This window comes from Equus quagga, chromosome 7, assembly GCF_021613505.1.
Source record: "Equus quagga isolate Etosha38 chromosome 7, UCLA_HA_Equagga_1.0, whole genome shotgun sequence".
NCBI lineage: Eukaryota > Metazoa > Chordata > Mammalia > Perissodactyla > Equidae > Equus > Equus quagga.
Window position 1 is genome coordinate 108,849,011 of NC_060273.1, and position 13,121 is coordinate 108,862,131.

The 13,121-nt window shown below is 33.5% G+C and overlaps 1 protein-coding gene across 11 annotated transcripts in view; it reads right to left on the reverse strand.

The window, feature by feature from the left end:
- PPIP5K2 (diphosphoinositol pentakisphosphate kinase 2) overlaps positions 1–13,121 on the reverse strand; it is a 63,995-nt gene that overhangs the window by 3,084 nt on the left and 47,790 nt on the right. For 4 of the 11 annotated variants that reach the window (XM_046666029.1, XM_046666028.1, XM_046666033.1 and 1 more), the window contains 3 exons: positions 11,886–11,958; positions 5,635–5,775; positions 2,045–2,170 (listed from right to left, as the gene is read on the reverse strand). In XM_046666029.1, the coding sequence (XP_046521985.1) occupies positions 2,045–2,170; positions 5,635–5,775; positions 11,886–11,958 (340 nt within the window). Of the gene's footprint in view, positions 1–2,044; positions 2,171–5,634; positions 5,776–9,227; positions 9,291–10,184; positions 10,305–11,885; positions 11,959–13,121 lie in introns of all 11 variants that reach the window. The other 7 variants (XM_046666023.1, XM_046666022.1, XM_046666027.1 and 4 more) reach the window with 3 other exon arrangements.

A 13,121-nucleotide genomic window follows, 5' to 3' on the forward strand; every position in this document is an offset into this window, starting at 1 on the left:
ATATGCTTATAATGAATAAAAACATAGGAAATCTCCAAAGAAAAAAAATAATCAACAATACTGTCTAAAATTAACGAATAAATATCTGAAATAAAAATTCACTGAATGGGTTTAACAGCAGAATGGAGACGGCAGGTAAAAGTGAACATCAACCAGGATTATTACCTAAAAAAAAAATCCTAAGCATGCCATAGTCCAACAGCTGAGAACCAAAGAGAAAGGGAAAACATTGAAAGCAGGCAGAGTAAAATAACCCATTAACCACCACAGACATGGGAACAATTCAGATTAACAAAGACTTCTCATCAGAAACAATGGGAACCAGAAGACAGTGGAACAACATCTTTAAAATACTGAAAGAAAAAACTTTCTTCCCAGAACTTTTCCAGCAAAACTACCTTTCAAGAATGAAAGTGAAATAAAGATGTTTCAAACAATAACAGACCTGCAGTATAAGAAATGCTAAAATATTCAGGTTGAAAGCAAATGAAATTAGATGGAAACAAACACTTAGAAGAAGGAATGAAAAGCATCAAAAATGGCAAATACGTGGATAAATAAAAGACTTTTTTCTCCTCTTAATTTCTTTAAAATACATATGACTGTCTAAAGCAAACACGATAACATTGTATGTCGCTCTTACAATATATGTAGAAGTGACATATATGGGTAACTTTGTGTAAAGGATGGGAGGAGGGGAAAGTAAATGAACCTATACAGTTGCAAGGCTTCTACATTTCACTCTAAGTGGTATAAAATTAATTCTAAGTAGACCACGGGAAGTTAGAGATGTATATTTACAGTTACATTAAAAAGATAATACATCATGATCAAGTGGGTTTCATTCCAGGGATGCAGGGATGGTTCAACATCCTCAAATCTGTAGCTGCATACACTGATTATTTAGAAATGTACAAGGTTTAAATCTCTTTAAGATACTGTGTCTGATTTATAAGGCCTGGTAATCTGACAAAGCTATGATCAGGTATAACAGATCAAATCAGTGGTATAGAGTGTCATCAGAGCTCTTGTTTTGAAAATCATATAAATACATCATCAGTGGAGGGGGTTCGGCTATAGTATAATAACAATAGCAGCAAACATTTAGTGAGTGTTTACCATGTGTGCCAAGTACTTCATATGTTACTGCATTCACTTCTGACAACTTAAAAAACGGGTACTATTTCTCTGATTTTATGACTATGAAACCAAGGATCAGAGAGGTTAAGTAACGTGCCCAAGGTCATATAGCTAATAAGTAGCAGAGCTGAGATTTTAATCTACACCCCTCTGACTCCCAAGCACAAACTCTTAACCAAAAGAATATTTGAGAGGACTAAAAGGAGGAAAAGAATGAAGACATCCGCACTGAGGAGACAGTCAAAGCCTTGCAGCGATATGGAATTGAAGTTATATGGAAGAAAAAAGGCATAGGGTAAGAAAAAAATGAAGAGTTGATGGTCCCTGTCTGGGCTAAGAAAGTAGAAAGAAGAAGAACCATCAAACAAAAAGATAGACAAATCAGATAAATGGAATGAACACCAATACAGAGTAATATCTTGGAGGTCAAGATAAGAAAACATTTCAGGAAGGATCAATGACACAACCAATTATGCCAAGAACTTAAAACAGAAAAAAGCTAATAAAAGATCGTTGAATTTGGTAGTCATACCTTCAGACTGAGAATGGAGATACTAAAATACTGTAAAGAAAGAAAAAAAATCTTCATATATAAAGATGCCTAAGCTCAACAGAAAAACAAAAGAAGACAGTCCATAAATTAGTTTGGAAAAAAGTGTAAATATGAAACATATTTTATTAACAGATGCAGGGGGAGACAATCAACAGAGGAAAAATACAAACATATCAAAAGGCTACAATGATAGATTTTTAACCCCTAGGATCATTACACTCTAGGAGGATCATTACACCTCCTAGAGTGCAATGATCCTACTTAAAAACAGATTTTACACTTAAAAAGCAAGCTATTAATATCTATATCTAATTGATATACAGAATATACAAATTCCCATACACTTCTAACCTGGTTTGCTGCTTGCTTTAGTACTCTTTAAGGTAGCTGGTGGTGTCGGGAGGATCTTTGCAGGTGTATATGTATTTAAAGATACTTTTCGTCTCATTACTGGACTGGAACGTGAAGTTGTAGAGGCTGAAAAAAAAATAAACAAACATAATAATTCAGCAATTTCCTGCCAATTCTATCTTTACATTTTAGAAGATTTCTTATGACATATTTAGTGGCCCTATGAATACACATAATAACAGGAGAAGACAGACTAGGTTTGTAGAGTAAACTCAGCAAAACCATCTTTGCTATAAAAAGTTCTCTAATGCTCTTGACCAAATAAATGTTCTGTTTATATTGTAAACAATTAGCATTTAACAGTATTCACCAAAGGAATACCAACAGGAATAGAGCAATAGACTTAATTTTATTCTGTCCTGATAGAAACTCAGATTCTTAAAGGATGGCAGAGAACTGACGGCATAGTTTTATTGCTAGTAACAGAAGACAAAGAATCCCAAATTGTTTCTCTCAAAAATACCAAGTAGCGATTCAAGGACAGTTCATCTGTAAACACAATGGTCTACTAAACTATCCTATTTAAGAATAAACTAACCAGATTACAAGTAAGTAGGTAAATCAGATTGTCTCCCTGTCTTCCTATATTACCCAGCTGAGATTCATTTTCATGCAAGGGAATTTTAAAGACATTTTTTTCTCTTTCTGATCAAAGTGGGGAGACTGAGAGGTGTGAAAAGGAAAAGTAGGGATAATCTTAAGTATGGAATCCTCTGGGGAACGACAGGCCAGAGTAGGGGAGCTATTGGCATGAGTTTCTGGATCCTTCAACAAAGAGAGGTGGGGAGATAACAAAAACAGATTTGCCTATTTTTGCAATTTTGGAAGAGGACTTGAGAGCAATAAAACAGTGTGTCTCTGAAAAACCATTATGTGGGACAATTATGGCAAATGTGCCTTAGGTGGTTGATATCTACACTATAGGAACATAAATTCCACTGGCAGAAGCTCAAAGTAGTCACTAATGAAATAATCTAAAAGTGACGAAAAAGTCCCTAAAACATCATATGAAGCACTAACTTCACCATTACTCAGCTCTTTCCTGCTTGCATTTTTTATCCTATTCTGTTAACTTCTACCTCTAACTTACCCAATTAGTATTTTCACATCTTTTCCCCGAATCTGATCTTGTCAGTGCCCCACTGTAAGCAATCTACTAGTTACCACATATTGATTAATTTTGTCCTAGGTGAGGAAAAAAACTTTCTGAATGACAGAAGATTAACAATGTCTTCTCCCTTATTATAAACACCACAAAATCAATATAGTTCTATATTATGATGCTACTTCCTTGACAATTCAAGAAATTAAGTATAAATAATGTAAATATACTGAGATTACTAAATATTAATTCTGCAGTTACACTATAAAATACAGGATTCAGATACTTCCATCATAATTGGCACCATATTTTCTTTAATATTCAAAAAGAACGAAAAAACCATACACTTTAGAAGATCTGCTAACTAACACTAACTAGTTGATTTCCTCAATAGTGTCTTTCTAATATTTTTCTTGAAACCGTAAACTTTTCTCAAGTGAAATCTTAAACAAAATGGATCAAAGCAGACACTCCAGTTGAAGCAGCCATGGAAGACACAAGATTTAACCATTCAGCATCCTTCTCTTCCTCATGGAACTTCCAAAAGCTCTTGGGAATAAAGACCAACAAACTGAATTAACTCCAAGGTTTATCCAATTCTGTGAATTGCATTAACGACATTTACTTTCTCATTTAGTTTCCTTAGTAAGTAATGACATGAAATTTTAAGACAGCTAGAGGGATTGGGGTACAACTTGCATCCACAATACAGAGAAGAGCTAATCAGAACTGGAGAAAGAATTTAACATCCTCAATTAATGTAACTCAATAATACACTCTGGTGAATTGAATTCACTAACCACAGAAATGAAGCCTTCATAAAATAACAGCACCACAGAAAACCCCTTCGAAGATTATCTTTTCATAAATATCCCACCAAAATTCTCTTTCCAAAACAAATAGACATCAGTACTGCTGCTATTACCTTTAAGTCATTCACTGAAAATCTTCTAAATTCTAAATAGCATTGTTATCTACCCTAAGTTCTTATTTACTAATTAGAATCTTTCTTTAATCTCTGTTTTAAGATTACAAATCTCTGCTCCAAGGAAGCAGTGAAACATCAAGTATAAAAAGGAGTAAAAGGGTGAATGAGAATTTATTCAGGTTCTCTACTGCATTCTGGGGAGCAGGACTATCCATTCTATCAGCTAATAGAGAATAAAAGGAGATGAACATCCTTCATTTTCCTGACTTGGACTTGAAAGCTTGGAGAAGTTATTTCATCTGGAGTGTTATCAATTCTCAGAATCAGGCACATTCATAAGCAAATTCTGAAATTCAAACTTATTTCCCAAAACCATTCCTAAAGTGAAATATTTTAAAAGAGTCACACCAAGATACCTATCACCATTGATGATTGAAAGCAGAAGACAATGTGAATAGAACTCTCTAGAATAATACAGTGTGGTAGCCCAAGAAATGGAAGAGAATAACAAGACATGAAAGTGGCTTTCATTCCAAGACCTCCAATTTTAATCTTAGGAGAAATACATTTACAGCATTCTCCTTACAAAAACGAGAATGGTACAGAGAAAGTCTGTAGCTTTCCTAAGAGATGACTAGGACTAGCAAGACTCTTAACTCTAAGAAGAACACTCTCTCCCAAAACTAACGTTTCCTAAACTGGAAATTCTAACATGCCAAAAGATCCTATAGAGCTGAAAATGACAACAGCCAGCTGACTGCTCACATCTAAAAGGGGAGCCTTGAACAATTCTCAAGACAATGGCCCTAGAATAGAGCTACACGATGCATAAAAGTGTTACCCAAAAAAGTATTTTCTCAAAAAATAAACTCTGGAAAATCTGGGAATACAGGTTTCCTTACAGAAGAACCTTAGCTGTTTATATACTAATGTGACAATATCTCTCCAAAGGGAGGTGGGATAGGATACACACTTTCCAAAACATACTTAGCCATGAACCCCTTTTCTTCACACACACAAATTAACCTCTTCAGAATATTTTCTGAAGAATACCATTTGAAAAACATTGTCCTAATTTGCTCTCTTTAGCCAAGAGCTCTTTCTGAATCAATATGACTTACTTACCAAAAGTAGTGAGGGGATGGGCAGGTGTGCATGTGTAGGTTAATGCAGACTGATATTTTGTAATTTTTAAAAAGTTTACTATAAAATCACATACAGTAGGAACGTGAAAAAAGACTGTGACTCTCTATTATGTTGCTGACTTCTATTGCTGGGTCTTAGATTTTTTGCTTTTCTTTTCGTAAGAAAAAAGTTTTCTGGGAGTCAAGAAAAGTGGTGCATTGCATATTCCACCAAAGAATTACAAATAATATTCTTTTTCACCCCTTTCTCTCCTAAAACTCTATTCACTACCACTACTTGAGTTTATATTTTTGTAATTCTTTTTATATTCAGATAATGTCTACTGCCCCCAAATCAAATAATAATTTTTCCTACAAATTTCAGGAGTCTTCCGTGGAACTTCACTTGATGGAGAAGCAATGGAGGCAAGAAAGTCATCCACCTGCTTTAAAGACAGGGCATTGTGAAGAGTTTCTAGAGGACAAATAGATGGCACCATGGAATACAATTCAAAGCCTGGAAAAAAAACAAAAATGAGAAAAAAGTTGGATATTTAAAAATCATTATTTAGAAAGGAAGAAGACCATTACTTAGAACTGGACAGTTTAGGTCTTTTCAATCTATCACATGCAAACACACGAATCTCTGAAGTCATGACACCAGATGCTATGCAGTATGCGGTTGGAACAAGATGTGACAAAGATTTGATTTTAAACGTAATCACATAGTACAGCATGCACACAATTTCATTCTATATTTTGGTAAAATCTAAGAATAACACTTAAAGAAAACAACCTGGGGGAAAGACAGAAAAAATACAATTTTTCAGTTTTTACTTTTTAAAATCAGGTCTATTTGACAGATGAATAAGGGGATACCAAGATGTGTCCCTGATGCCAGGATGCTAAAGGTAACTTCTTGTTGAAAAACAATTACGTAATTACGCATGAAGAGTGATTTTAAATACTTTTCCAGTCATACCAAGGCCAACCATACTCTCTAGTGCAATCCCATAACATTCATTCATTTATGCTGAAATTAAAATTCCAAAATGTATTTCACCTACCTTTATTGAATTAACACAGTAATTCTATTGGAAATTGCTAAGCTGAGTAAAGTCAGGCCAAGTAAAAAGCAAAATACAAAATACAAATATGTTTGCATTCAACAATGGCACAAAAATTTCATGAAACAAACCATGCTGATATGTAATACCATCAGTGAAACAAAAGCGCTTAAACACAGTTTTAAAAACAAATACAATATAGGTTCTTTGCTTTTTATAAAAATTGCCTGTTCATTTAAACTTTATTCAACTGAATGGCTTTTAAAATTGCTTCATATACAACCAAAATAACAAGTCTTTCTGCATCTACTTCCAAAAATTCAAACTAATTTTCCTCCAAAGGAAATACTTTTGATATGTAAATTAAGGTTGTATATGAAATCTAATATTATTAATTAAAAAGTAAAAATTAAACTCTCTTCTTCAATAGGCATCTGCTCATTTTAATACTGACTGATATTTATTTAATTTTGGGAGGAAATATTGACCTAAGAACTGCCTGAGTCTTAGCTGGAATAGGGAAACTTGGTTAAAAGAGAATCTAATCTTCCTATGAAAAGAACCAAAGGATTTACAAAACCGGTATGTTTGATTTTCAGGTACAAACCACAGCATGACAGAACATTACATATATTTAAAAAGAAAAACAAAAGACAACTAGAACCATAATAGCAGCTAAAGCACCTACGTTAAGCACTAAAGAAATTAGGCTTGCACAAGTATTGCATTTTTTTAAAGTACCAGATTCATGCAAATAAGCGCAAACCCTTTCTTTGCATTACACTAAACTTAACAATATGGTTTTTTATCCTTTCCTCAGAATATTTACAAGTCTTTTGAAACAACTATTTTCTTGCATTTGCCTGTTAGATTTTACAACAGGCAAATGACAATATAATTGAGTTCCTCTGGACTATGTTTTTTTCCATTTATCTTTAGTAAACTTTTTCTTTAATGCACAATGAAAGGGTTAGCGCAGCAATTTAAAAAGCCACCCTGCTGTCATGTTTAGAAGCTATAAAAACATACCACTGGAGCCTAGAAATTCCACAGAGGAAACGGACCAGCACCTATAGAGGTGTAGGTGTTCTGCACAGAGGCCCAGAAAATAAGGTAAAGCACTGTCAGAAGATACTTGTTTCACCATGTTCCTTGAACTAAAGATGAAGGGAGGGTAAGTCCATGATATGTGTTAAGATGGAAACAACATGAAAGTTAGGGGAAATAAAAAGTGAAAGAAAGAGTCAAATGACAATTCATAGGACAGATAAGACAACATAATATATAAAAAAAGAAAAAAGAAATCTTGAAAACCCAAAAGAAGTATTTCTAGAGTTGAAAGGAATGCATTTTACATGCATTAAGTCACACAATGAGTGGAAAATCCACATTTTTTTTTAAAGCCTAAACCAAAGGAATATAAAATTAGTCTATTTTCTGTTAAATTTAACAAAAGCATTTTTGTTCTTTTGTTTTTTAGCTTCAGTAAACATAGATTTCTCCTACATAAAACTTGCAATACTGGCTATAAACACATAAGCATTCTGCACAAAAACTATAGTCAGTTTTAAACCTGCAATGTCTCTTCTGAGAATTGTGTGACTTCTGTTTTTCTTGTGACTTCAGTTTTTCTTCTAGAGGTTCTTATGCATATGGGTTCTTTAGAAGCTGCAGCTGTATCAAATAAGGATCTTTTTCTTCTTCAAAGAGTAGCATTTAAACAGCTACAATGAAGGGAAAGCACATTAAGCTTTACAGCTAAATTTTCTCTCGTGGAGGATGAGATCTTCTTACTCCACCTTCAAGAAGTATTATGAAGTGCACTGTCATTGAGCTGTGCTGTTAAAGGGTCCGGATGGGGGAGAATGACTATAAACTTGTGTCCAATCCTTTAGCTTCATAAATGTTTTTGAAAGACCCGACTTGAGTTTTTGAAAGACTTATTTGCAGTTAAAAAGAAAAAAAGTTCCAGGAATAAAAGTACCTTCAATCTGAATAAAAGCAAAAATTTGTATGTTTTCTTTTAAATTCTTTGATCTTATTATGTAAAAATGATCAGTAAATACTCCCTCTTGCCCCATAAGAACAAGCCATATGTAAAGAAGCTGTAATAATGCAACAATTCAGTTTATAAATAATGGCCACGAAACACTTTCCTGTTCAGCCTTGAAAATTCAATTTAATTGAATCAGCTTTCTAGATTTTTAACTTAGTCTTCTTCCCATCAGGAGTTCTCCAAATTTTAATAAAAAGCAGTGGTACCAAAAGGAATTGGTCGCTTAACAGCAAACCATACTGCCACATGAGGACAAAGTGAATGCTGGGTGAAGTTTTCAGAGTGCTCCAGATCGAGTCGGGTTTTGCTTTAGACACAGAGCCAGGGATAAAAGAATGTTACACAGTGAAATCTGCACTCCCTGCTTCCCAAGAATTTTTCAAAGATACATCTTATTTTGCTATTTGACAAGTGTGGCTCTATAACTTTGTTAAACAGCTCAATAAAATAAACGTGATCAGAAAAGAAATCAGGCATGAAAAAACATTAAAATTATTAAGAATTAAGAAGAAAATAAAGAATATCAGTTGTTCTATTTTTAAAATTTGTGTAAACTGATCACTTGAGAAATTAGATGGAATTTTCAGCTGCTAATTTAGTATTAAAACTCATCATCATTGTGGTCATCTAAAAGTTTGATGAGTAGTATTAAATTACTGTGTAAATTACAGCTAAAAAAGGGAGCTGGACAGTATCAGTACTTTGGGTAAATAATACGGTGGAGTCGTATGCCAATTGAAATTAAGGACAGAGAAATGATGATACTGCATATCCCACATTTTGAAATTAAAAAAAATAAAAAAGGATGAAGCAGGGAGTATCTTTTAAAATAAAAGCAAAACGTACCATTGGTTGGGTGTCGAGCAAATGAGATAGAAAACCTTTTAACAGCAGAACCGCGTGTGGCGTCTGAGAAAGAGAAAAACAGGTACCTGAAATTCGTAACAGCTACCAAAAGAAGGACACTTAAAAAAAGAGGGAAAAACAAATATATAAGGAGGTTAGAATTAGGTGACATGCAGAAGGGACAATGAGAGAGGGTAATAAGCCAAATACTGGTTAGAAGAAGTAAAATGGCTTGATGATAGAGGCAGTGTTTAATGAAATATACAAAAAAAAGAAAAGCAGGATGAGCTGGCAATTCTAGTAAACCCATGTTTTACTGACTAAAGTAAATTTGTAGATACATGAGAAAAAGTTTTAAATAAAGCTAATTCTGAAAGGGCTAATAAATACACTTATTAACAAAAGGGATAAGCTTCCACGAGTCTCAAAAGACATTCTGAATATTAAAACTGAAGGTATATTAACAATGGTGAGAGCATCTCCTTCAACTAGTGATCCTAACATATTCTCATCCTAGAATTATTTTTATAAAAAATTGCCAATATGATATTTTCTTCTACTTATAAACATTCTATTCACATCATTTTATTTAGATCAATACCAGTAAGTAAAATAAGGGTTAACAATGAGCAAATGTTGAAAAGAACAAAGAAACATTTATTCTTTGTAATATAGCTTATCAACTATCTAAAAGAATACACATCATGCAGTTCTAAATTTCACATTTCAGAAAACTACTAACTGAACAAGTACCGTAAGTCTAACTACAATTAACTGTTTGATGAAACATGATTCCAAGCTGTGGATAGTAAAGCACTGATAGTCATTTAGGCAAACGGTGCTAGGATTCCACTTGAATCAGTCAGTGGCCTTAGGCTTGCCTTTGAGAAATACTGTATGTTCATGGGTGTGTGCATGGGTGTAGGTATGAATCTGTGTGTGCACGTGTGCACATACCATCTATGCAGCCAGAAGAGGTCAGCTTTTTACGATGAGTACGAGCATAATCCTGTAGGTTAGGTGCGCTTGAAGAACCCCCGAGCACCGAGGTGCTAAACAGGCCCGCACAGTGAGACCCTGATGGGAGTTAGAGAAAATACATACAACAACGGGTGTTCTTCCATTCACATTGGGAATTCATGCAGCATGCAATAACTTGGCTCTTACCACACATATTTGGCAGTGCCTTGAACAGGCTCACAATTTGCTTGTAACATCAATTTTAATACAACCACTACTACCATTTATCATATGCACAAATGGGGGTATTTAACACTGGACGAAACGTTGTCTTTGAAAAAATAACATGCCCATACAATAATTAGACATATACATATTAAAAGCATTAAAAACACTACCATAGAAATTAATTTAGGATGATAAAGGACTCTGTCAATCATTTTGCATGAGCAGACAGATGAGGTCATATAAAAAAACCTCTCCTAGCACAAATTAAGTCATATTAAATCAATATTTTTGAATGTATTTCTGTAAATGAAGAATCTTTTCTGATGCCCTTGAATTAAGAATTATCAATATATGTTATGAAATAAGGCAAATCAAAGCTTACTTATTTGTGAGAAGATCAGGTAAAAATAATTTCTTTTAGGTCATCCAGGCCTAAATCACTTTAAATTTCCAATACTTAAATGACTTAAGATCTTAAAGATCCCAGTGAAATACGTTATTTGAAAATACAACACAGCCAATATAAATTGATGCTTAATTTGTAGCAAAAGTCTTTACATCCAAGCAAAACTTTTACCACTGGGTAAGGATTAAATCAGCTTCCATGAAATACATTATGATACATGAAGGAAAGAGTAATATATATACACATATACATATTTCTGGCAAGATACTGCGGGAATATTAAAAGCTATCAACATAAGCTATATGTAATTAACTAAAGAAAGATCTTCAAGTATGTTGGCATCAATGGACAGTTCATATACTGAGTATAGAGATCATAATGCATACATAGCTGAAACATAATGAAATTTACTTATGCTTTTATTAAATCTATTTAGACAACTATTTACAGAAAATAATATGCCATTACCTCATATAGTTTATCAACAATGAGCTTAAAACCAAATATGTTTAGAAAGGTCTTTTTCAATGTTGCTTTGTTTGAATGTTAGCCAAGAGCTAATTATATTCTATAGGTCAACAAAGGGTAACAGTACCACTGTGCATTAGTTTTGCTTTGGTTCTCCTTAAGAGATGACAGAAAATTAATATACCCAAACAGGATGTGAAACACTACCACTTACAATGTTTTTTTAATCGGAAAAGTAGGAAGTTCTTTTTTGTATGCAATAGCATATTTTCATCTTTATCAATTGGGAAAAATGAAAATTTAAACATGCTGGGATTTTAATTTATAAAATATAAGATTAAAAGCTAGAATTGGCCATTGGACTAAGTAGTTTACATTATAGGCATTCAAAAGCATTATAAAACAAAATTAAATGTTATTTCTTGTTCATTTTATCAAAACTTTATTGTATATTTCCAGTTGTATAACTCAAAATGAACATTAAATAATAACTAAAGCATAGCATTTGGTCATGCTTTCACCACTGAAGAGTTTTACATGTGTGCAAATAGTGAGTTTAAGAAGATTTGGAATACAATTTCCTTTAGACCACATACCTACAGTAGGGTTCTGCTTCTGTTCCACAAGAGTTCTTGGTGTTCGCAGGTAATTAGCATTTTCAGATACAACCTGCACAAGGAAAGCAAAATAAATGAGGTAAAACAGTAAAATAACTTCAAAAGTCATTCTTCATTTGCAGCCTGTTCCAGACAGACAAAGGTTAATAAGCTGTATGATAATTATTAGTAGAAATACATAAAACATGAAAGATCATGCAAGATCCCCTTCTGAAGGGAGTCCATTTCATATGAGGTCCTTGCAATGAAGTGGTGCGAAGCAGGCATTCAGAATGAAATATCATGTATGAAACAAGACAGATGAAAAGAAACAATAGACTGATATAATTTCACTCCCTCTTAAAAGAAGCCAAATGCCCACTCTTATTAAACAGCTCCTGTATTTGAAGGGGGGAAAAAACAATCACAAACAAAAGAAAAGACAGACAGAGACTGTTGAGGTCACCATACAATTACTGATCCATGCACGGGCTTTATCAGAGTAACCTTTAAATATTCACAGCCTTAATGGATACCATAATCCCTTTTCCTATAATCAAATGCATTATATTTCCAAAAGGAAATTGCTGAAATTCTGGGAAAAGTCATGTGTAACAGCAGACCTTCCATTGTAAAAAAAACCAACCAACCAAACAAACAAAAAACATAGTATTTTAAGTTTCCAAATGTCATCACAGAAAGTCCTTCTGAAGCCATTTCATTCTGACCATATTTTTGTGGGCACACATACATTGCCCCCCCTTATCTTAGAGAGAGCATTAAAATATCATACAACTCAGAAACTATCATACTGTATGTATCCCTTAAATCAGACAGTTCCAGATAATGGAAAAGTGAGGGACAGAACGATCAGTATTCGATGTATCCTGCTAATTAACACAGAGCCACATCAATTTTGATATTTTAAAACACGTTCACATTCTCAGCAAATTCCAAATGGAATCTAATTTTTCAATTATGAGGGAAAAGATTATTAAATTTTCTTACCATCAAATTATGTAATTTTGTTTCTCAATGTTTTAAAGGACAACTAAGCCAAAGAAAGATTTCTGTCCTTTTTAAAAAATTTTATTAACAAGCTAAAGTTCCAGGAGTGTACAATTTATTAATTTTTAAATCCTGGATATTTAAAACCCTCCCAGTAAAAATGCTAAACACATGCAATGTAAGCGGTTTCCTTCCCTCAAATATTGTTAGATATCACAAGCATTTTTA